Genomic DNA, 24,305 nt, shown 5'->3' with positions numbered 1-24,305 from the left:
TAAAATGATTGTAAAATCATAAAATAAATAGAACATTTGTCGTTTTGTCGTGAATAACATATTTTATTTCATCTCTAAGCAAGAAAACGTTTATGTTTTCACTCATGCTACGCATTCGTGAAAATATAAGTTTTCTTGCTTCTCGATGAAATAAAATATGTTATTCACTCTAAAACGACAAATATCCTCTATATATAGTACACAAGAATATTATTTTATCTCCTTGTTCATGCAAAAGTTCACATTATTGAGAGAATGAATGCAGATAACAAAAAAATGTTTATAGGACGTACTTCACAGTCACATGATTTAATTTACTTCATCGTCATAACAGAAAAGACACGACGATTCTTTTTAAGACACCGCTGATTTGAAATTTATGTCCGTTCCATCCATTTTTATAAGCATGAGGTCATTGAGGGTTAGCTCGACGGTCTCGGTTAAAGGTCTAATTTTTGTCCACATGTTGATGAAGCCAACGAAGGACTTGCGTCCGAGATGACACGCTCACTCACGGAAGTAGATTCTGGACTAACAGTAGTCGTAGGAAGGAAAAAGGAATCTATCCTTATTTTGGGTTTACTAGTATTAGTTGTCATTAATGTGCGTTTTATTTATTTGCTGCGTAAGTAAAGAAAACTTGTAGTGAAGCGAATGTAAACAACGCAGTGCCACACAAAAGGGGCGTAACTGTGTTTTATAGTCTCCAGACTCGATCTTTCGGTCGTTTTAATGCGTAATATTGTAACATTGACTGATTTGCGACTTGTAAGATTGAGACTAGAGTAATTAATGTACTAAAAATAGACACTCCATCGAGTCGATCGAAAGAAGCGTTTAACGAGACGATTTCAAGTTTAATATTAGCAGATTTACGAAATAACACTCTCTAAAATTCATTCGCCAAATTTTTCGCCAGTATCATCACTTTATTCGCCAATAAAAATAATTGTCGCCATTGGCGAATTGGCGAATGTCTAGGGCGGTCACTGGTTTAATCTGCACAATCAAATATTTTAACATTAAGTTAAGCATTTGTCTAGTCAACAATCACTTTTTTGTAAAAAAAATTGTTAATGTATACAATTAATATATTTATGAATATGCATACATACAAATATTGTGGCCCATTTAAGAAAATTATGCACAAAATAAATGCTATCATCAGAAGTTCAGTTTAAATGCAGGAGTAATGTTAAATTGGAGATTCTACTTGCTATAATTCTATCCTAAATCTTACAATCAATTAAATATTCTCTGTTCAAACAGATCCATCAAATGATACTTACGAATATCCTGGCATATTATATGGTATATTACGTGATAAATTCTCAGGAACATCAGGATTAAATCTTTGAGTAGGTGCTATTACACCACGCTGAAATGGTTCACTGGGATTAACACGATGCTGTAAGATAATAGTAAAAATAAAATCACCCTATTTCAACTTTGATTCTATCATAATCACCAAATAAGTGTAAATATTATTTAAACATGTATTATGCAAGAGCTAAATCTGCCTATTGCAGGTCTTTCTTTAGGCCTGAAATATTATCTAAATTATTAATTAGACATCAATTAACTTATCCAGACCATAATCAACCCTCGATGTCAACGCTAGCCTGCAATATTTATTGGATTAGGATCCCATTTGCTACTCAACTTACATTCATAATTTAATCATGAAATGGATAATCAAGACTTAAGTTTTTTATCGTACCGACTTTAGTAATGATGACCGAGGCTAGGCCGAAAATTCAATCGCTGAAATCTTGGTTCAGAGTGGATCAATTTGACTGAAATATTCAGCAAATTCCCTTTACATTATCTAGTTTTTAACTATTATGGAGAGAACTGCCAACTCTTTATCTAATCTTCCATAATGTATCTTTAACTACTGTATAAATGGAAATGAATACATATGTAAACAATCCAAATGTTTACTTCTAATTATATCGAATTGACACACTGAAATTAAAGATGCAGATTATGTAATCGCTAAATCTACCTATTGCAGGTCTTTCTTTTGGCCTCAAATGTCATTATATATAAATTATTAATATTAGACATTTATTTCCTGGCCAAGCTTATAATCAACTCTCTAGACCATTTGATGGTCACAATTTTCAATGGATTGAAACACAGTGACAATAGCCATTTAATAACTTGAATAATCAAGACTTTGTTTATTATCATAACAATGGTACTTGACAATCAAGACTATATTGTGAACACTAAGAAGCCCAAAACGAGTTATTTGATTGAAATTTTCAATATATTAATTTTTGATTATCTATTTTTGATCGGCTATAGAAAGAATGGTCAGCTCTATACTAAATCTTACATAAAGCATCTTTTAACAAGAATTTATTTGACAATATTGTGTAAATTAAAATAAACTGGCCGATCACATCATCACCATCCGCTCTCACAAAAAGTACACTACTGACCATCTCTGTTGGTATTGCATACAATCACAGTTTGCTAATGAGCAACTGAACATACTTATAAATAAGAGTCATTCTATGTCAAATGGACTGCATAACAGGAATAAAAACAGAACACCAAAATCAAGGCATATAATACACGTAGTACAATGTACTTTCGAAACATGTGAATGGCAATCATGATTCAAAAAGCCATACCTCTGTCAATATTAAAGCTACATGTTCATTCATATAACCTTTCAGTATAACATTGGCCTACATATACTTTAACATATTTTTTTCATAATTTTCTGATGGGGTCACCTGACAATCACAGACACTTGACAGCACCCAAAAGTTGACTGGTGTATAGATAATCAATTAACAGCTACATGTACTGGTGCTATAAGCTTAAATGACATTTGAACTATTTTTTAAAACTTTCTTTGAGATGATTATTCACAAACCTTATAAAAAAATGTGTATTTCATACAAACAAATATTATGCAAATGGAGAAATGAAAACAATTCTGTAAAAAAAAAACCTCAGCAGATTGTAAAGAATATGCTCAAATCCTCACTTTCAACACAATCTATATGAAAAAAAAAGCAGGCTTATCCAGAATCAAACTACATGACATGTATATAGTTTTTAGGCGTTCAAATTGCTAAATTTTGTTGTTAGAGATAAATATTACCCTAATCGAGGGTTGAAATGTGAAATAACCCAAGTCCGGAAGCCGTGGGTTATTTCACATATTGACCGAGGGTATTTGGCTAATATTTATCTCTTACAACAAAATTAAGCAATGTTAAATCTATCCTAATTGATTTCACCTATAAGAGACAATGGTTTAGCCCATATCGGCCCTGCGACTGATATGACAAAATTAAGAAAACAAGTCGTAAGTTGCACATGCATGACATTTTAGTAACCACGTGTTCACAAACTGGCATTCATTTTGTGCAATGTTGTCAAACAATTCGGACGACGAACTCATCCGTGCAAGTCAGTTTGTAGAAAATATGGCTGAAAAAGATAACGTAGATTCTGACAAAGAATTATTTAAAGCTAGTCCAAGTCCAGAATTTATGCAGAAAATATTTAACAAGGATTTAATGTACTCGGATATTTCGGTTTGTGAGATACAAATGATAAACGCTTTTTAATTTCGAGTGACAAGACGTCAGTGAATGTGCCAACAATGCTGTGCCCATAAATACTTTTATAACAGTTGGTCAGTGACAGTCAGTGTGGCGGAATAATAAAAATAAACGCAATAGTGAGCGAAAAATCCTGTGTGCTGGAAGATATGAGTATATAAGATCTTATTTTTGGGATGTCAAGATTCGTCTTGGAAGTAAGCAAAATAAAATGATGAATATTACCCACCTAATTCCGTGTTTAGTTATGGGAATAGTTTCACATTTACGGATTACAAATAAAACTGATGTGGATATACTAACACAATCCAGAATTTGAGAGTTTTAAACAAGTTATTGATGGTCAGATGAAGAAACTAAGTAACATGGGCCTGGTAAAGTTCTTTGTCCGAATTGTTTAACAACATTGTTCAAAAAAGTGAATAAAATGTTAAAAGAAAGAATTTGTGTCCTTTTTCATTGCAGAGTCCGTAAACCTGTTGTGACGTCATCAGAGGGTGATATCTGATATTGTCCCTAAGGTAGATATCTGATATCACCCTTAGATGACGTCACAACAGGTTGATACGTTCCATAACATGCATGGGAGATCAAAGGAAATAACATCCCAAGGTGTGTAAACTTAAATATTTACCTGATCTTCAATGCGACGATTCATATTCATAAGTAGTTTGAGGCTCCCATAGGATGCCAAATATAAGTTAGGAAAACAATGGTACCACTTCCTGTTGGTATCAACCCACTACTTGTAATAAATCTGTAATTGAAATTTTAATCGTGTTACTGTTACCTATATAACATACTCTACTGTATAATAAATAAAAGATGTTTAAACCTAACTTTGTTAATACGATAAAAACAAGTCTTAATATTAAAATTGAGATTTTTGTAAACAAATATATAAATAAAATGAAATGGGGTTTAACGTCCTACTGTTTTGCTCCGAACTGGGCTAATGAAGACGGGCATACGCCATACAGTGTGCTATGAGGGAAATTTTGCCCGGACAGCGGCACTACGGCCTACTCTTATATCGAATTCCAACTGTCAAGGGATCTTTCACTTGCACGCCAAGTGTTTTCTTGTGAAATTTGTGACTTGAAATCAGAAAATGCATCATGACAGAATAATACATGTATTTTATTGTGAATAAGAACAGTCTTCCTCGCATCATTGGTTACAAAAAGTTCTAATCAACAGCCTAGAAAATAAGCCCACAATAAGAACCACAGGTGCAAATGCAGGCTCTATCTGGTTCCTGCTTTTTTGCCCTGGGCACAGATTTTTCTTTCTGTTTATTGACATTTTTACCCTGTTGCCCTACTAAGTTCATAAGAAATCTTTGCAAAATAGTATGTTAGTAGTAATAGCATGGAAATCCATCGGAACTGCTGAATATTCATCCCTGTCTAATTAACAGCCCTCTTAAGAGATATGATCACTAATAATAATATTTCATCAAGACGAAACCAAATAAATAACACTAAATTGTGCTCTTTGCAAAGACTTTGATATTTTCAAATTAGTAGACATCATCAAAGTCAAGGTTTCCATTATGTTGGCTTTAATTTAATCTTTCTAAATTTATAAAATGGACATCATTTTTTGGCAATATTACTGACACATCCTTTATGTACAGAATTATCAAATTGAAAACTAATAAGATACTTATTAATCGTGAGCTTTCGATAGAAAAATGCTATTTAATTACATATCTGATGATATAATGTATTGCTTCAGTCTGACACACTGCCTTCTGCTATTCAAACCTCAAACAATGAAATGAACTCTCCCATTACAACCCGACACCCCCCAATCTGTTTATTCACAAAATTCCATTGAAAGGGGCCGTAAAATATTAAAAATCATAACTAAAATTATTTCAAACGATGCAATAAACGTTTTCATCTATTAATCTCGTAAAAATATGATGTTTGTTGACAACGACAACAATGCAAATGCCAAAATCTTTGGTATGTCACGATATGGACTCATCCACGTACACAAATGTCTCACAACCTGCAACCCCTTCCCGCTATAAAAATTGAATATTATGAGGTATTCGTCGTGTTTATATTACGATTTTGACCTGTCAAATAATAATATGTTTTTAAATACATAAAAGTAAATACACAAAGAGCTTAAATTTAAAAAAAATGTTCAATTCTCGTGTATAGATTTAATGTAAATATCAAATGAACAATGTACCTGAGAGCGACCGAGGACAACATAATTCAAGACGAAGCAATGATGAAAGCAAGTTGACGAGTAGTTTTATTTTGGCACAAGTTCAAGATAATGCCATAGGTTAAATCAATTATGAATTTCTATGCATATAATATATTCTTTCTCTGTATTATAGTATGAACATGTGGTGTTAATAAAATATAGCTAATACAAGGTGTTTTGCGTAATTTTTTAAGAATTCTCATGGCAACATTATTCGGAAAATTGACGTGACGGTTCAGACGAGTCCATTTTGACAAGTTTGTGAATCAAATATATTTTCCATCGTACGTTAATATGTAATGGCAGTTTTTTTAGACTGCAAAGTCAGAGCTAACAATCAAGTTTTAGAGAAACCCTAACCAATTCTAGAGCTTGTAAAAACATCCAGTTTAGGAGAAATTGGCAATGTTTGGCTTCAATATAGGTCAGATTTTGAACCAAGGTTGTTACGGCTGTCGTACAAGCTGTAAAATTTCTGTTTACATCCTACAAATAACATCTTCTAATTAAAATATGACCACCAGAATATACACGGAATATCTATGTTTTCATTAAAATTTTACTTACTATTCAGAAATCATGGATGATTCAGATTATTGTAGATTATCCAGAGGGATATCACCGAGGGTAATCCATACAAAGTTCGCCACTTTCTATTTGGAACCCCCATACGTCATAGATCCGAACCAATGAAATTTAAGCAGCCATTTTAAAACCTTTTGCGGGAACCACCAATAAACAATCTGACTTCCGGGGATTTCCCGAGTTTCTATAATTAGAATAAACTTGTTCTTTCACGACCCTCAGACATGTTTTCGTTTATTTAGCAAAGGATCTGAAGGACTCTAGGCCTAGATCTTAGCCAACTGACTGGTCGTGATTTCTCCATAAATTTGAAAGTGTGTGTAAATATATACTTAGTCAAATATTTAATACGATGCATGGGTGCTGTGTAGTACCGTAACTAGTAATTAGTATTAGTTACATTAGTAACTAACTTCTATTAGTTCTAATTACTAAGCATAAGATGCGTAAGAAACCATTAGCGTGTTTCGAGATAAGAGATGGTGCAATTACACCGTATTATTTATGGTAGGCTACTAGGCCTATAGTTTTACCAGGCGAAAAACCCCATGTGAATCAGATCGGGTTTCAAAAAGCAAACCTGTCAATATTTTCTTCAAAACAACGATTGATTATATTGTTTATGTTTTTTTATAACATTTTGCCACATATAACTACAATTAAGCATATTATAATCCAACCTGACACGGGTACAAACAAACCATCTCTTTTAAATCGAAGCTTTAATTGCTGGCTTTACCAGACATTTTAAATTGAGGTCTAGTTATGTCATGAAGGTGGGGCCAAAAAAGATGTCATGTAATTACAACAGGCAATCAAAATATGCAAAAAGTAGGAAAACCTTTATAGAATGGCCTTATCAGTTCTGTTAGGAACACTGGTTGATTAACTTTACTGACAATATCTGCAGATAAGGAAAGTTATTTGACTATATTGGGTTGGGTATGTTTATTAGTCCTAATACTAATAATAGTGTAAAATTAACTTATTTTTAAGACATTACATTCATTAATAAAGAACTTAAGTTTGCAGTATCTCAAAGTTTTTAGCTATGTTCTCGTAGCTATTGCAAGAGCAACACAACGTGAGTACCGTAGCCCACTCTTTCCTCTGGATATTCCGTTCATTAGCCCAGTCCGTGTAGAAAAGTAGGATGTTAAACTTTTAATTAATATTTGAGCATTGTTGCAATGTAAAAATGGTTAGGTTTGTTTAGCAGGCCTAGTATTTCTTGTTTTAATTTGTCACAGTAGACCTACATTCTGATTGCAAGGTTCCACATCGCAATTATTTTTCTAAATATATCATTGTTCTGTGATATATCACCATTCAAGTAACAATTTGTAGGCTAATTTCTGTAAGATGCTGGTAGTGGTACTCGTAGGACGGCAAGGGTCATCTCTTTTCCATTTAAGGAAATTTTAACATCCTTGCAAAGTCAGTGTTGTGTGGTAATTTGATTTAAATTAAATAAAGATAGGAAGACACCCATGTATTTTGTTATATATATATCTCTCCATTAGTAGTATTATAGAGAGATGCTTAGGAGGGCTAAAAAAATATGCAGGTGTTATTAGTACTCTTAATCAATTATGATCAAAATACTATCAAAATATTAAAGATACATTATGGGAGATTAGATAAAGAGCTGACAGTTCTCACTATAATAGTTAAAAACTAAACTAGATTTCAGTCAAATTGATTCACTCTGAACCGAGATTTTAGCGATTAAATTTTCGGCCTAGCCTCGATGATCATTACTAAAGTCGGTACAATAAAAAACATAGATGACATAGTCTCGATTATCCATTTCATGATTAAATCATGAATGAAAGATTAGCAGCAAATCGGTTTCTAATCCAATAAATAATATCGCAGGCTAGCGTTGACATCAAGAGTTGATTATGGTCTGGATGAGTTAGTTAATGTCTAATTAATAATTTATATAAAATTTCAGGCCTAAAAAAGACCTGCAATAGGCAGATTTAGCTCTTGCATAATGTATGTTTAAATATCTGATATTTTTGCACTTGAACCCCATCCATGGATAATACTAGGGGCAACATCAACAGGAATTATAGATAATGACTAAGCCCATACTAAGTTCTTGGTCTAACATATGGAAGCTGATATTTCATATCAACAAATTTTTTAAAATCATTTATAACATTGTATCACCAATTTTTATTATTTTACCTACCTATTCAGGCAGACGACCAAACCAAGTGCAATGGTTTCGAGATACGATATCAGATTTCCTAAAACAAGCCAACAGTGAGGCTGATGTCCCCCACCGAAATAAATAGATGACACATATTAATTGATCGCACATTTATTTTTATACGCTCACATTTTCATGTGGATGTATATTGTCGTCGCTCCTGTCCGTCCGGACGTCTGGACATCCGTCCACAATTATTTGGGGACACTCTACAGGTCACAATTCTTATCCGATTTTGACGAAACTTGAAATATAGGTTTATCTCCAAAAGATTTCGGTTGCTTTCGATATTGGCATGTATCAGATAGAAACTTCTTGGATTATGTCCCCTGATTGTACGAAAAACCACGTTTTTAGCTTGTGGACCCTCGTTCTCAAATAGTAAAAATATGGTATATCAAAGTTGTGGACCCTCTAGAGGTCACAATTTTCTTCTGATTTTGATGAAACTTGAAATGTAAGTTTATAACCCAAAGATCTCAGTTCCTTGCTATATTCGCTCATATCGGACCGTAACTTCCTGAATTATGGTCCCTGATTGTACGAAAAATCACGTTTTTAGCTTGATGTCCCTCTAGATGTCACAATTATTATCCGATTTAAAAAAACGTTCTAATATATCACCGTTACACCATAATTGGACCAAAACTGCCAGACAAAATGGCCGCCCCTCATACACGTAAACATCTGGTACATAAAGTTGTGGACCCTCTAGAGGTCACAATTTTGATCTGATTTTGATGAAACTTGAAATGCATAGTTATAACTAAAGGATCTTGGTTCCTTTCGATATTCGGGCATATCGGATTTAACTTCCTGAATTATTGCCCCTGATTGTATGAAAAATCATGTTTTTAGCTTGTGGTCCCTCTAGAGGTCAGAATTATTATCCGATTTAAAAAAAAATGTTTAAATATATCACTGTTACACTGTAATGTTTCTTGAGTTCGAATTTTGTGAAAATCGGACCAAAACTGCCGGAGAAAATGGCCACCCCTCATACGCAAATAATGTGTAGCATCTGGTATATCAAGCTTGCGGACCCTCTAGAGGTCACAATTTTGATCTGATTTTGATGAGATTTGAAATACATGTTTATAACCCAAAGATCTTGGTTCCTGTTGATATTCGCGCGTATCGGATCGTAACCTGAATTATGGTCCTTGATTGCACAAAAAATCACGTTTTTAGCTTGCCGTCCATGTAGAGGTCACAATTTTTAACTGATTTAAAAAAAACCATGTGAATATATCACCATTACACACTAAGATCTTGGTTCCTTTTGATAATCGCGTATATCCAAACGTAACTTCCTGGATAATGGCTCCTGATTGTTCGAAAAATCACATTTTAGCTTGTGGATTCTCTAGAGGTCACAATTTTTTTTTTCCGATTTTAAAAACCGTTTAAATATTCCACCATTCCACCATAATGAAGGTTGAATTCGAATTTCGGGAAAATCGAAATGAAATGCTCGACAGTATGTAAATTGTGTAAAAGTATGCAATACGAAGGTTGTGGACCCTCTAGAGGACACAATTTTTATCCGATTCTGATAAAACTTAAAACATATCTTTATATCCCAAAGATCTCAGTCCCTTTTGATATTTGTGCATTTCAGGCCATAACTTTCTGGATTATTGCCCCTGATTGTACAAAAAATTCTGTTTGTTTTTAGCTTGTTCTCTATCCATCTCTTGCAAAATGTGGGCGTATCCTGCCTGGCAGCCACTGGTTATCTGATTTTGTTTTTAGCTTGTTCTCTATCCATCTCTTGCAAAATGTGGGCGTATCCTGCCTGGCAGCCACTGGTTATCTGATTTTGTTGAAATTAGAAAGGTAAGTTTATGACCCAAATACCTTGGTTCCTTTCGATATTCGCGCATATCGGACCATAACTTCCTGAATTATGGCCCCAGATTGTACGAAAAACCACGTGTTTTATCCTGTGGACCCTATGGAAGTCACAATTTTATTCTGATTTAAAAAAACGTTTGAATATGTCACCGTTATACCTTAAAGATGGTTGAGTTCGAATTTCGTGAAAATCGGACCAAAACAGCTGGACAAAATGGCCGCCCCTTGAACGCAAACAGTGTAAAAATATGGATCAAGGTTGTGGACCTTCTAGAGCTCAAAATTTTGATCCGATTTAGATGAACCTTGAAATACATGTTTATAACCCAAAGATCTTGGTTCCTTTCGATATTTGCGCATATCTGATCGTAACTTCCTGAATAATTATGGACCTTGACTGTATGAAAAATCGCGTTTTTAGCTTGTTGGCCCTCAAGAGGTCACATTTATTATCCAATTTAAAAAAAAAGTGTGGATATATCACCGTTACACCGTAATGATGGTTGAGATTGAATTTCGTGAAAATCGGACCAAAACTGTCGGACAAAATAGCCACTTCTTGTATGCTATAAGTGTAAAAATATGGTATATCAAGGTTGTGGACTCTTTATAGGTCACAATTTTCACCCGATTTTGATGAAACTTGAAATACATGTTTATAACCCAAAGATCTCGATTCCTTTCGATATTCGCACCTATCGAATCGTAACTTCCTGAATTATGTCCCCTGATTGTATGAAAAATTGCGTTTCTAGCTTGTGGTCCGTCAAGAGGTCACATATTATCCGATTTAAAAAAACGTTTGAATATGTCACCCTTACACCGTATTGTTGGTTGAGTTCAAATTTCATGAAAATCGGACCAAAACTGCCAGACAAAATGCCCCCCCACCTTCCCGGTACGAAATTGTGTAAACATCTGGTTTATCAAGGTTTGTGGACCCCCTAGAGATAACAATTCTGATAAGATTTTGATGAAACTTGAAATTCATGTTTATAACCCAAAGATCTTGGTTGCTTTCGATATCTGATCATACCTTCCTGAAGAATGGCCCCTGATGTTAAAAAAATCACTTTTTGTTTAGCTCAGTGGTTCTCAACCTTTTTTTGCCAACGGCACACCTTGGAACACATGACAAAATAGCGACCCACCTAGCTAAAGATATATGAAAAATATTTGTATTTTGCAAAATAAAAACATGACAAGTCATAGACGGCATACAACCGTAGACACAGACTAGTCATAGACGCATAGAATGACCCAAACTACATGCAAATGAAGAAAAACACGACTATGAACTTACTTTATTGCAGTGTTTTGAATTTCATCAGTCAAATGGATGGCTTCTTTAGTGAGACATATTTTTAGTGTGCCGTTGATAATCACTGGTTTAGCTTGTTCTCTATCCATCTCTTGAAAAATGTGGGCATATCCTGCCTGGCAGCCGCTGGTTTTCAAAAGTATCAGGCAATCAAACTTATTATCAACTATACACTAAGTTTCAGCACTCTCTATTAGATAGGATCAAAGTTATCTTGTCCCAAAGCATCGACCAATGAAATTTCTTAGCTCTGCTTAGCTTTAGCTCGAAATGTGAATCATTGAACTCAGTGAATATAATCCTTTAGTGGCATTTAGCAATTGGAAACATAACAAAACTGACACTGATCTCAGTGAAGACATTTACCTAATGAACACCTACATCAAGTTTGAACATTCTACCTTAATTAAAAGTGGAGTTGTTATGTTCCAAAATTGCTTATCGCTCCTTAGCCTAAGCAGAAAATTCTCATCATCTACCTCAGTCAAGGTAAAGATATAATGAATCTATACTCAGAGTTTCATCACTCTCACTTAATTAAAACCAAAGTTATCGTGCCCCAAAGCATCAACCAATCAGATTGCTTACTGTAAGCAGACAATGTTCATCATCAAACTCCATCAAGGCATTCATCTAATGAACGCCTACACCAAGTTTGAACATTCTACCTTAATTAGAAGAGTTATTGTGTTCCAAGGTATCAACCAATCAAATTGCTTATCGCGCTGCTTACCCTGAGCCGAAAATGCTCACTATCGAACTTAGTCATGGTATTGATCATCAACTTTAGTTCTAATTAAGTGAGAGTGATGAAACTTGGTTTATAGTTTTATTACATCAATTATCGTGTCCCAAAGCATCAACCGATCAAATTGCTTACCCTAAGCAGAAAATGCTCATCTTCGAACTCCATCAAGGCATTGACCTAATAAAACCCCACACCAAATTTGAACATTTGAGCTCAATTAGAAGAAGAGTTATTGTGTCCCAAAAAGTGTGAGCGACAGACGGACAATTAGAAGGAGAGTTATTGTATCCCAAAAAGTGTGCAGGCGGACGGACATACAGACAGACCCATTTTAATAGTCCCCTGCTTTCTTAGAAAGGCGGGGAACAATAATGAAATAATACATCAATCCACTAGGAACTCCATATCAATCGTTTTCATTTTGAAATATAAAATGAATATATACACTTGTATCCATAATTTTTTTTTATTCATTTATAATATAAAATTAACAATAGACAACCATTCGTTATATAAATTGTGGTTTAAATCTAGAGAAGAACTGTATTCTCTATAAAAAAGCAATAACATTTAGATGTACCAATATGTTTATTATAATTAAAATTCTGAAGAAAACAGTACTATAATTCTAAATCAAAAGTCATACAGATACATCTATAGAGTTAATACACATTTTGACATTCCCTAATCAAAGTTGTTCAATTTGGGAAAGATCTAGAAATTGAGCTGTAACTCCATGCAATACTGTATCAATTTAAAGTCTGCTGTGTGGTCCCTAATGTTGACTTTTTATTCTCAATATAACCCAAGTAATGTGGGAAAAAAACAAATACACATCATAAATTTCAATGCAGGTTAAAATTGATCTAAGAAAAAGAGTATGTGATATATTTAAGCAGCAAATAATGATTGAAAAGTCCTTTAAATTTCCTTATACAATAATTAGTCATAAATATAAGCATATTAATTATGCTATGGTCCAAAAATATACATACAGTTCACAAACACAGTGAAAATATATTATTTTACAAATGTACATTAGTTCAAAGACAAAAAGCATTTATATTTTACCATTATATTCTTGGATGGAAAATAAAGCTCCAGTATTATGCCGCATATTATTTCAAAATGATGACACATGACATGAGCTTGGCACCTCATTCAATATTGATTATTAATATTATATTATTATCACAATTCAAAGGCATCATAATACAGCTATTAAAATTTTTAATGATATATATTTTACTAGTGCAAATTAAAACAAAAAAAGTATAAATATGTTTTAAACATAAGTATAGAAGTGTTGAGAAGCAAAAACAATTTAGTTTACTAAAACGGTTGCAAGTGTCCTCATTATTCACCTGTTTGTTAAAATTGCCAGATGTGCAGGTCTAGTTAATTTTTATAGAGCTCTTGTTCAAAATGTGATAATGCCACCCTTTTTACCGGAATCATTTTCATATTCCTTATACCCATCTAATATAATTTAAATATTATTTATTTGAAAAAGAATAAATAAAATATTGGTTTAAATCCATTGATGTATAATTTCATCATTTTGTCTTTTATTTTCTAAGAAAATTTCCTGCTTTCACTTCAAAACAGCAGTGCGTTTTGGAAAACAGTGCTTCATTTACTCTTTTACTAGTATACAGATTGCAAAAGAACTGTTTTGATTTGATACATTTAAAACTGAAAGACTTGATTACAATAATATCATAATGTACAATATCTACATAAAAATCATAATTATAATTAATGTTATAATAAATTCCCGAAGAGCAACTTCAGTTGTTAAAACGTTACCACAAATTATGTAGTTTCATTTTGTCAAATGAATTTTATATATATGTAACATATTTACACTTTTTACAATATATACACAATTAAAGAATTAAAACTTCTCAATTTAATATAAATTTTGCATAAATATACAGTATTCTCATATTTATTCTAATACTTAATATTACTGTCAATCTATGACCACCAAACTTGACCAGAAGTTATTGTACAATGGCAAAATATCCTCAATGAAAACATTTTCTATGTTTAAATAAAAGCTAAGAAGATTTTTTCACCTTCAAGTTGTTCTTGAGGCTGGCAATCCATGTTATTTTAAGCCTATATAAATTATATGGTCATAGCTTTATGTATAAGCTAATTCTTTTTTTATACTCAGAAATTCACATAAAGGTCATTAAGCTATTAAACTGAATTATTGTGGTTTAGAGGTAGAGAGAGACACATGAAGTGATATCTTGAGAAATGAAATGAAATGGGGTTAAAAGTCCTACTGTTCTACTCCTACTGGGCTCATGAAGTCTTGCTCTAGACCTTTAAAGGAGCTAAATCGCTAATATTTTGGACCTAGAAATTGACACAAATGGGTCGCAACCCATATAATAATGTAATCTGAATGTATATAAACTGATTTACATTGAACCGTTTCTGTTTTTACTGTAATTTCTAATCAGTTATGTTCGGCGAGAAACGCCAGAAGTCTCAATTGAATGGCAATCTCTAGCGTCTAGTTATTCCAGTCTACACCGATAGTATTTATTGCGCATGCTATCCAGATAAGAATATGAGGTCATCGTTTGATATGACTTGTGGAATATGTCTAGCCTCGTTCTTCGAGTCCCTTGTTACAAATGGCGCTGAAATGCATTATGGTACACGATTCGTGTACCAATGGTAAACTGTTTATTTTGTCTTAAATATTGGATATCAGAAGCCCATATTTTCCCGATATGATCACATCATCAATGTTGATTTAAATTGACAGATATTTTGTGTTTTCAAGACTTTGGATCAGTGATGGGATTTTGCCCGTATATTCCGGACTTGTCCGAATCTTTTTTCCAAACGCCCAAAATTGTCCGACCAGGAATATGCCCAATCGGACATCAAGACATGGTGAATAATATTCAAAATTCCGAAATTAATATAGTTTACTGAGTGTATAACTACCACTCAACCCGATTATCGTCGATAATACGCTGGGTTTATTAGGTAATTAAGTGATCAACGTATTTATCGTGTTATACCGTCTATAGTATAAACCTACCTTGATTTAACTACTTAATCTGCCTTGATTGACTGACTTAATCCTTTGTCGGACAATTCATCAATCTAATCTTAAACAGAAGTCATTGCTTTCCTTTTGTCGGACTATTCATCAATTCAATAAGAATGATTATAATTTTAATCCACCTGTTTACCTCGTGGTTTCTCATTTGTCGGGCATCTTAATCGCATTGATGTGAGCCGACATCATCTATAATAAACTAATCAAAGATGTCACATATCGTAAGAGTAAATAACACCCTAAATCAATGGACAGTCATTTTGTCTACGAGATCTTTTACGTCTTTTAAGAATCCATATAGAAATTCTCATCCACAGTGGCACTTTCCCTTGATCTCAAGCGCGGCACGAATATTGCTTAACATATTATAAGGCAGTGCTTACTATGAAGCCGTGTGATGTGAGTCACGTAGGCTATTAGTCTCTATTATCCAGAAAAATATTCTACGAATATGTTGAAGACTAGGAGTTTCTGGGTGACCGAGACTAGTACGCACCCAGCAAAATAACAAAAAGGGGAGGGGCTACCAATAGCTATATGAGCAGAAATTCTAACGTATTTGTAGGCGGGAATTAAGAAGCATGTCAATCATTCTGCTGTGTTGCCTATGATGCCTGTCACTCTGTCGTGACTATGAAAGAGTGTTATTCGCTGAAGTTAGCTATGCCTGTTTACAAGTGATTTACCTATTTCGGAAGTTCTGCATTCATTTGCAGCCGTATAAACGAAGACACGTAATTCTAAAGGAATATTATGGTTGTGAATTTGATGCCGAAGCAGGATCGGCAAGCTTTCATTCAACATATTACGAAAATGCTTAATTTTGTAGGACATTTACTGACATAAATTTGAATGCCGTACGGGAATTAAGTGTGAAAAATAGCGAGGTCACCAATTTTTATTACGTACGGGATTTGAATATTTTGTTGACATGTGGTTTTTAATTGTGGTATGAATTGAATACTGTACGGGAATTAAATATGAAAAATAGCGAGGTTCACCTATTTTTATTACGTACGGGATTTGAATATTTTGACATGTGACTTTTAATTGTGGTACGAATTCGTCTGCTTAAATAACGATAAGAGTTATGCCCCTTTATTTTCGGTAAAATGTCCGACAAGAAAAATTTTGAAATCCCATCACTGCTTTGGATGATATTGAGATAGAGACTTAGCTACTTTAAACAACTTAAATTACAGATACAATATCAGGCACATGAATTTCTATGAAAATAAGACAAATCTAATAATTTTCACCATCTTGTATAATTATTGTATGATTAGCATAGTGCCTGTACCATCAAAGGATGATGTTACATCTGTATTTTAAATAGTTTTAATCTTGCAATGAAATGAAAGTCAGGATTGACTAGTGTGGGTGTGTAACAAATTAAAATCATTAAGCAATTTACAAATGATGAGTAAATTTTGTCCATTTTACAATCAAGTGTGCTTATATATATATATATACAGTGAAATATGTTAACTATATAATACTATCTTAACTGGGGTTTAAATTCTGGTATTGGCAGTTCCATCGATGTGTAAAACAACAGATAACCTGCTGATGACTGCAAAAGAAAAAAAAACCAATATATAATTGTATTTAAGTGTGTTCTATTTAATCCCATTAACCCGTTAACTGCGTAGGGCATTATATAACGTCCTGGACAACTGCCACTCACCATGTGTAGGACGTAATATAACGTCCTGGAGGTATTTTCCCCAACCCATTCTTCGAACACAATCTCAGCATGTGTAAGACGTTATATTACGCCTGGTCGAGGAAATCGAATTGAAGGGAGACAACTCTATTTACCGTTAGTTTTAATTTGGTTTCAGACTACCAAATTTTGTATTCAGGAATGAAAAGGTCCAAAATGACGTTTTTCGTCAAATTAATTACGCACTAGGGGGTAGTTAACGTTTTAAAAACTACGCAGTTAAGGGGTTAAATGTACAATGTAGGAAGCAATGCATGTATTAATTAACTTGTAAATATGGCACTCCTGTGTCACTTAAAAAACCCCACATGACCTGCTTTTATTTTAAAAACGTCACATTGACGTAATCATGAGTTTCTGACTTCAAAATATGACTCGAATCACATTCTTCCTACAAACCTGAGTGTCAAAATAACTTTTAACTTGAAAATAAAACTTTTAACATAGTGATCACAGTGTTATTTTCTAGTGACGGTCGTATATCAGACTTTAATTGAATGTAGCATCACTTTAGTCATGCACTACTTTCAGTCTGGGCAATGGAGGTATATAATTATAAATGAAAAACATTATTACTACTAACCTTAACATCAGACAAAGATATCTCATACACTTCATGATCATCAAATTTAAACCATTTTCTTAAGCTAGGATTTCTACAATATGCTGTATCTGAAAACGTTACCATAATTATACTATAGCCAATCAGTTACAATATCATTCTTGGGGCCCCCAATTACAGTGAAAAAAATGTGATGTGACAAAAACTAGCTTGGTTAACCTTTTCCGCACCCCACTTGATTAGAAATCAATTTTCTACTCTGATTTAGGTCATTTTATTTTTGAGTGGATGTGAAGAGGAATTCTATTTACTTATGTCAAAATATATGTCAGTTTGTTTTTTTAATTGAGGCCAATAGGCCCCTGAGGCCTAGGCACTTGGAAAAACGGAAGTTTGTATTTCTGCGAAAGAGTCCTACATAACTTTAATAGATAATTGTAAAAGGCTAGGATAAAGATTTCTGAAATACTTGGACACAGAATTACTCTATTTCATTCATTAAAATATATCTTCGACAACTCCTTTAACTGCCAATAATAATCAATGACAAATGTGCAAACCTCTCAAATAATGCCTTAACTCTTTGAATCTGGCCGCAAGTCTATATCCTGGCTGGCCAGTTTTCCGGCCAAGCATAACGCATTAGGAATTCCACTCTGAACAGTGTTGTGTGTAGCAATGGCTTTCCCCACTTGTATGACTCTGAATTCCAATCAGAACATGTGTTACAATGTGTCATCTGCAGTGAGGGCTTTCCCCTCTTCACTCGCAGACAACCGAAATATTCGTGAAAATATTGTTTTATGGTCATGAATGGCAAACAGACGTGTAACAGTAGACCAGGCACTAGCTAGGATACTTTAAGAGTGATGATGAGGACTTGAATAGTGTTAATTACGGCAACGATAGTGACTATCTTAGTGAAAGTAGCTACAATAATAAAAAAAAATAATTTTGAATTTTGGACTTTGTTTTTTTTGTGAACTGTGGTACTATGATGACAAATGTTGCCTTGAAAAATCATGTTACATGTATATGAATATTTCAACTATTTTTCCTGGTAGCACATCAGAATACCCCCTTTGGTGGCACTTTGGGTGATTAGCAATTTTATATTTTGTCACTGAAAAAAGGTTAAATTTTGCCCCACGAGCCAGGGAGAGGGTCATTTACGGTAAAAAATAGGCCAGGGTCAAAGGGTTAATATATGAAGTTGTGGTTGATATCATAGCCATTAATTCCTGTTAGTTTAAAGGTCACAATGAAGGCAGTGGTGGTAATAATTCCATTAACTTAAAATACTGTAACTTTACTTTCATGTACAAAATATTTGTATAGAATATGAAGATTTATGTTTTGGGGATGCAGTTAAATAGACCACTTATGTGACAAGTGCATACTTACAATGTCCACCTTCCATTGTTCCATAATGATTCTGAAAAAAAAATAATAAAAAAAATAGTTATGTACCCCTCAAATATTGAGTTTTGATGACATGCAATCATTTATATGTGTACTGAAATGGAAAGAAGCTATTCGAAGAAAATCTATGCAATTAATATCATAAATTTGTTTAAACAGGCATTATGTAAGAGCTAAATCTGCCCATTGAAGGGATTTCTTTGAGCCTTAAATGTTATATAGATTATTAATTAGACATTAATTAACATGACAAGACCATAATCAACTCTTGATGTCATCGGATGGCTCCGGTTTTAAGTAGATTACAACGGTTTAGTCATTTAATGATTCAATTTAAAAATGGAGAAGCAAAGCTAAGACTCCAATGACCAGTACAATGGTTACGATCAATACACACATCTTGTCGAAACTACAACTATTGATAACTTCGCTCAAAATAAGTAATTTGAATGACATTTTCAATATATTCATTTTGCATTATCTGTTTTTGAAAAATTATAGCGAGAACGCCAGCTCATTATCTAATTCTTACATAATTCCCCTTTACAGGGGTCTCGATAACCGGGTTCGCATCGCACTTTGCGATTCAAATCTTGCCTGTTGCTAATCAATTTGCTACAAAGTAGCTAACTTGATTTGCACAAATGCTAATCGTAAATTTTGCTTATTTTATTTCTCACATGGACAATGTTATGTCCCTTTTTTAAGTGTATAAAGTTGTGGACACTTTTTATAACGATTTTTCGACATTTCTTCACCAGTTTAGTAACGATCATCTTGTATCTTGTACCTATTACTGTACCATTCACGTCAATTAAATCAAAGTTTCAGCGCCTCCTATATTACGCCCCCCCCCCCCCCCCAGATTTTTTTTTAATGACAGGAGTTTTTTGGGATAAAATAAAAATAATTCATTGATTTTCTTCACAAAATGGGATAGGTATTATGGAATACATAACAAAGGTAGGCACTAGTATTAATGCGGGTACTAAATGACATGTTTACAGAATTTATTACGGAGATTTGTGGCAGGGAATTTTTGATTAACAACAGCAATGTTTGTTTTAGGCTAATATGAGTAATATGTCTGTCAAATTTACTTATGGTCCGATGCATCATCGATGCATTGCAAGTATCGATGTAAGCTCCCAATTGATATCAGCACTGACGAGTGGAGTGAATGGCTGTTACGTAACAAATGACATTGTTGTGAATATTGAATGTTCAAAAGACGAATCAACCTAGAAATGTCATTGGAATTATTCCGATAGGCCTACTACATTTCTTACCGATCAACATATGTCATGAGAGAGTATACACAGCAATGAGCAGACCTTGCAATATTTATAACAATAATAGTGTGACTGAAATAAAGCTAAATGCATAATATTGTAAAATTCAACAGATATAGATTTTACTTCAAGCACTCTTTTCCGAAATTGTAGTCTATGGATATTCCTACACTCACACTGCTAATCAAAACTGGACATTGCTAATGAATTTGCCTGAATTTATCTAACTTGATTAGCAGGTTTGCTAATGAAGTTCGAAAAGTTATCGAGACCCCTGCACCTTTCACTATACGACTGGTACCGTGGAATCTCGGGTAAATAGCGTTATTATCTAATCTATGTAGAATTATTCATAAATATCATTGAATTTGGCCTAATAGCATTCAATTTGTCCTTGTATACAACTTAAATCTCAACGTGCAATTTTGATTACCAAGCGTTAATTAACTAGTGTTTAGTTTGTCGACACGTGTGTAATTATAAGCGTCCCGCATAATTTTCACGACTGTTCAATAATTAGTTGGACCGTTCAATTTCCCGAGTTGTGATTAAAATTAGTCAAGGTGTCCAATTACGCCAGGTATTCAATTCTGTTGCCGAACATCCAATTTCACATGCGTTGTTCAGATTTTAACGAAATGTTTATATTGAAGGAGTTGTAATATAGTAATGCTGCCATGAAAACGTGTACATGTATAATGTACAGGCCGGTTTGAATAACAACAAAATGAGTTCGGTAATCTCGGGAAAACATTTACCGGCATTCTGTATCGGTTAGGATTTTTTCCTAACGCACTGTACATGCATATAACGTCGGCCAAAATGTATGCAACAACGAACAACTTACAATTTTTTGTACAACGTATCATTACATCTTCGTCTATAACTTCGATGTAATCCATCAATTATTGGCTGCTATAACATCCAAACTTTAAATTATATACGTCATACGATGAGCTTGCAGCTTCAGTTAATCTAAATCAATCATTCATAGAGCACTCGATCCACTCCACGGGGCGCTTAACGGTAAGTCACATGGTCAGAAACGCGCCATTTTTGGGACTATATTCTTAGTCTGTCTGTGTTAATCAGCGACAAATCTCCGCTGTGACAATATACATCTACTTTAAATGTCGCCCAATTCATTTCGGTGGAAGCGGATATTGAATAAAGCCATTTCACACACGTGTAAGTTGTTCGATGTTGCATACATTTTGGCCGACGTTATATGCATGTACAGTGCGTTAGAAAACAATCCTAACCGATACAGAATGCCGGTAAATGTTTTCCCAAGATTACCGAACTCATTTTGTTGTTATTCAAACCGGCCTGTACATTATACATGTACACGTTTTCACGGCAGCATTACTATATTACAACTCCTTCAATATAAACATTTCGTTAAAATCTGAACAACGCATGTGAAATTGGATGTTCGGCAACAGAATTGAATACCTGGCGTAATTGGACACCTTGACTATTAGGCCAAATTCAATGATATTTATGAATAATTCTACATAGATTAGATAATAACGCTATTTACCCGAGATTCCACGGTACCAGTCGTATAGTGTTTGAATAGAAGTTAAGATAACTGGTAGTTAACATAACAGTTAACAACTTAAGCCATTCAATCTGTTAAATTATCAGCTCATTAAATAAATAAAATGCTTCATTCGGTACTTACAGATACAGCATATAAATTATAGGACTTTGGTCTCGGTCCAATAACACAATCGTTAAAGGTTATATCATTTATACCAAAATCTACATAAGTTGTCTTCTTCTGCATCCACATACCATCACTAACAAATCTGCATATAAAACAATGATAACTGACATTTTTTTTATCCCTATGTGATCAGTCGACTATGGAACACCAAATTAACTTATATATAGTATAAATTCAACCAATTAAATATTGGCATTCCAAATTATTCTGAAACAAATGAATAGTTCCATAAAAGATGAGTAATAAGGGTCATAAAGCTAAATGAAAAAGTTAAAGGATTTAAAATACAACAGACATTTCAAGATAAACATCTTTATTGTTTTGTACACCGAGAAAGATGTAATGTTGGTTTCAAATTCATTCTACCCACCAGTAACATCTTGGCTTGATAATTGTAAGTCAAGACTGTGGGTCAAACAAGTTCCTGGGAGTCAGAGAGATATTTACAGTTACCAGTGTCTGTAACATCAGCCTTTTATTCTGGTGTCTCCCAGTTATTAACCAGCTCCAGGCTTTGAAAACCAAGAAATTAGAAGAAAAAACATGTTTATGCTATACATACCTATTGAGTCCTATCAACAATATCGGAGGTAATTTAAATAGCTGTATTCTCTTAACAGCATCTCGTGGTACTTTACATGCTGTACATTTATATCTAGAACTCCCAGTCATCATTTCAGGTTTTAAAAACTTCTCTATACAATCCTACATAATAACAAAAACTTAAATAACATGTTTTCCTACATCTCGTAACCAAGTCCATAAAAATTCCCAATGAAAATGACAAGACTGAAGCTTAAGATCCATAATTAATACATTTCTAGTACTGGTAACAAAACTGTAGTATCATGATTAACAGTAGATTACAGTACAGTCCCCTTCCAAATGCCTGTTGTCAATGTATCTTGACAAATCCTAGGCCAATGACTGTCGGATACAAACTTTCTGATGGTCTCTGTGTAGTCTTTTGAGACATATTTATGTGTGCTGGCCAGTATCAGTGTAAAACAAAATGATCACAGCGCGAGACAGAAATGAGATATAGCGTCCACTAGACACTAACATGGCCATTTCATTACAAACGTGCTACATTTTCATTTCATTAAGTCGAATGCATGCAGAGAAACTGGAGAAAAAAAAAAACTTACAAGTTGAATAACTTTGTGCTGGAGAACTAATTATCAAGTATATTGCACATACTGACTAAGTGGTTAAACAATTGATGGAGAAATTAATAGATGCATGCATATAATCAATTATTGATTAGATTGTGATAACTGATTAGAGTGCAAACATATAATTTTTTAATCATTATCGATCTGAAAATTGTTGATTGATTGCCAGCTTGAAAGCAAAGCATTTTCTGATTCCAAATTATTTAAATGGTTGTACCTTTAATGAACATCGTGATTTATCTGGTATAGGTAAAGACAAATACATAAATGCTTCAAATGTAGCAGATTCTTTACCACACTCTAAACATTTTACAGTTGACTTCAACTGGCCCTAAAACATATTATTAATACATCATTCCCTAACCAACCAAATTATTATATTTTTCTTAATTACCAGCTATTTAAAGATACATTATATAAGATTTATATAAAGAGCTAGCCGTTCCTGTTAGAATAGTTTAAAAATAGATAATGCAAAATGAATATATTGAAAATTTCATTGAAATTACTTTATTCTGAGGGAAGATATTGAAGGTTTGACAAAATGTGTGCACTGATTGTAAACACTGTACTGGTTGTTCGAGGCATAACCTTGCTTCACCATTTTAAACTAAATCATTAAATGGCTGAACCGTTCTAATCAACTCAAAATTTGACCCATCCGATGGTATCAAGACTTGATTTGGGTATTGTTGTGTTAATAAATGTCTAATTAATAGTTTATATAATAACATTTAAGGCTTAAAGAAAGATC

The 24,305-nt window shown here is 33.6% G+C and overlaps 2 protein-coding genes and 1 long non-coding RNA gene across 5 annotated transcripts in view; 1 reads left to right on the top strand and 2 right to left on the bottom strand.

Annotated features, from left to right (window-relative positions):
- The window catches only part of LOC126815235 (paired amphipathic helix protein Sin3b), a 44,001-nt gene extending 37,515 nt beyond the window's left edge, over nt 1–6,486 (bottom strand). For all 3 annotated transcript variants that reach the window (XM_050540795.2, XM_056099541.1, XM_056099542.1), the window contains exons 1-3: nt 6,387–6,486; nt 4,225–4,347; nt 1,290–1,408 (exon numbers count right to left, since the gene is read on the bottom strand). In XM_050540795.2, the coding sequence (XP_050396752.2) occupies nt 1,290–1,408; nt 4,225–4,254 (149 nt within the window). In that variant the 5' untranslated portion in view covers nt 4,255–4,347; nt 6,387–6,486. The remainder of the gene's footprint in view (nt 1–1,289; nt 1,409–4,224; nt 4,348–6,386) is intronic.
- Nucleotides 6,487–6,621: 135 nt separating this feature from the next.
- Nucleotides 6,622–8,724, top strand: LOC126814571 (uncharacterized). The gene is made up of 2 exons (XR_007677670.2): nt 6,622–6,718; nt 8,613–8,724. It is a non-coding gene; the product is annotated as an uncharacterized LOC126814571 (long non-coding RNA).
- A 4,402-nt stretch (nt 8,725–13,126) lies between these two features.
- LOC126814535 (ubiquitin carboxyl-terminal hydrolase 8) overlaps nt 13,127–24,305 on the bottom strand; it is a 29,960-nt gene continuing 18,781 nt past the window's right edge. The window contains exons 19-24 of the mRNA XM_050539741.1: nt 23,769–23,882; nt 22,939–23,081; nt 22,332–22,458; nt 19,335–19,365; nt 17,952–18,040; nt 13,127–17,215 (exon numbers count right to left, since the gene is read on the bottom strand). Of these exons, the coding sequence (XP_050395698.1) occupies nt 17,141–17,215; nt 17,952–18,040; nt 19,335–19,365; nt 22,332–22,458; nt 22,939–23,081; nt 23,769–23,882 (579 nt within the window). The 3' untranslated portion in view covers nt 13,127–17,140. The remainder of the gene's footprint in view (nt 17,216–17,951; nt 18,041–19,334; nt 19,366–22,331; nt 22,459–22,938; nt 23,082–23,768; nt 23,883–24,305) is intronic.

Source organism: Patella vulgata, chromosome 3, assembly GCF_932274485.2.
Source record: "Patella vulgata chromosome 3, xgPatVulg1.2, whole genome shotgun sequence".
In the NCBI taxonomy this organism is placed as follows: domain Eukaryota; kingdom Metazoa; phylum Mollusca; class Gastropoda; family Patellidae; genus Patella; species Patella vulgata.
Note: the sequence above shows the minus strand (reverse complement) of the source record. Positions and strands in the feature narration are given on the sequence as shown.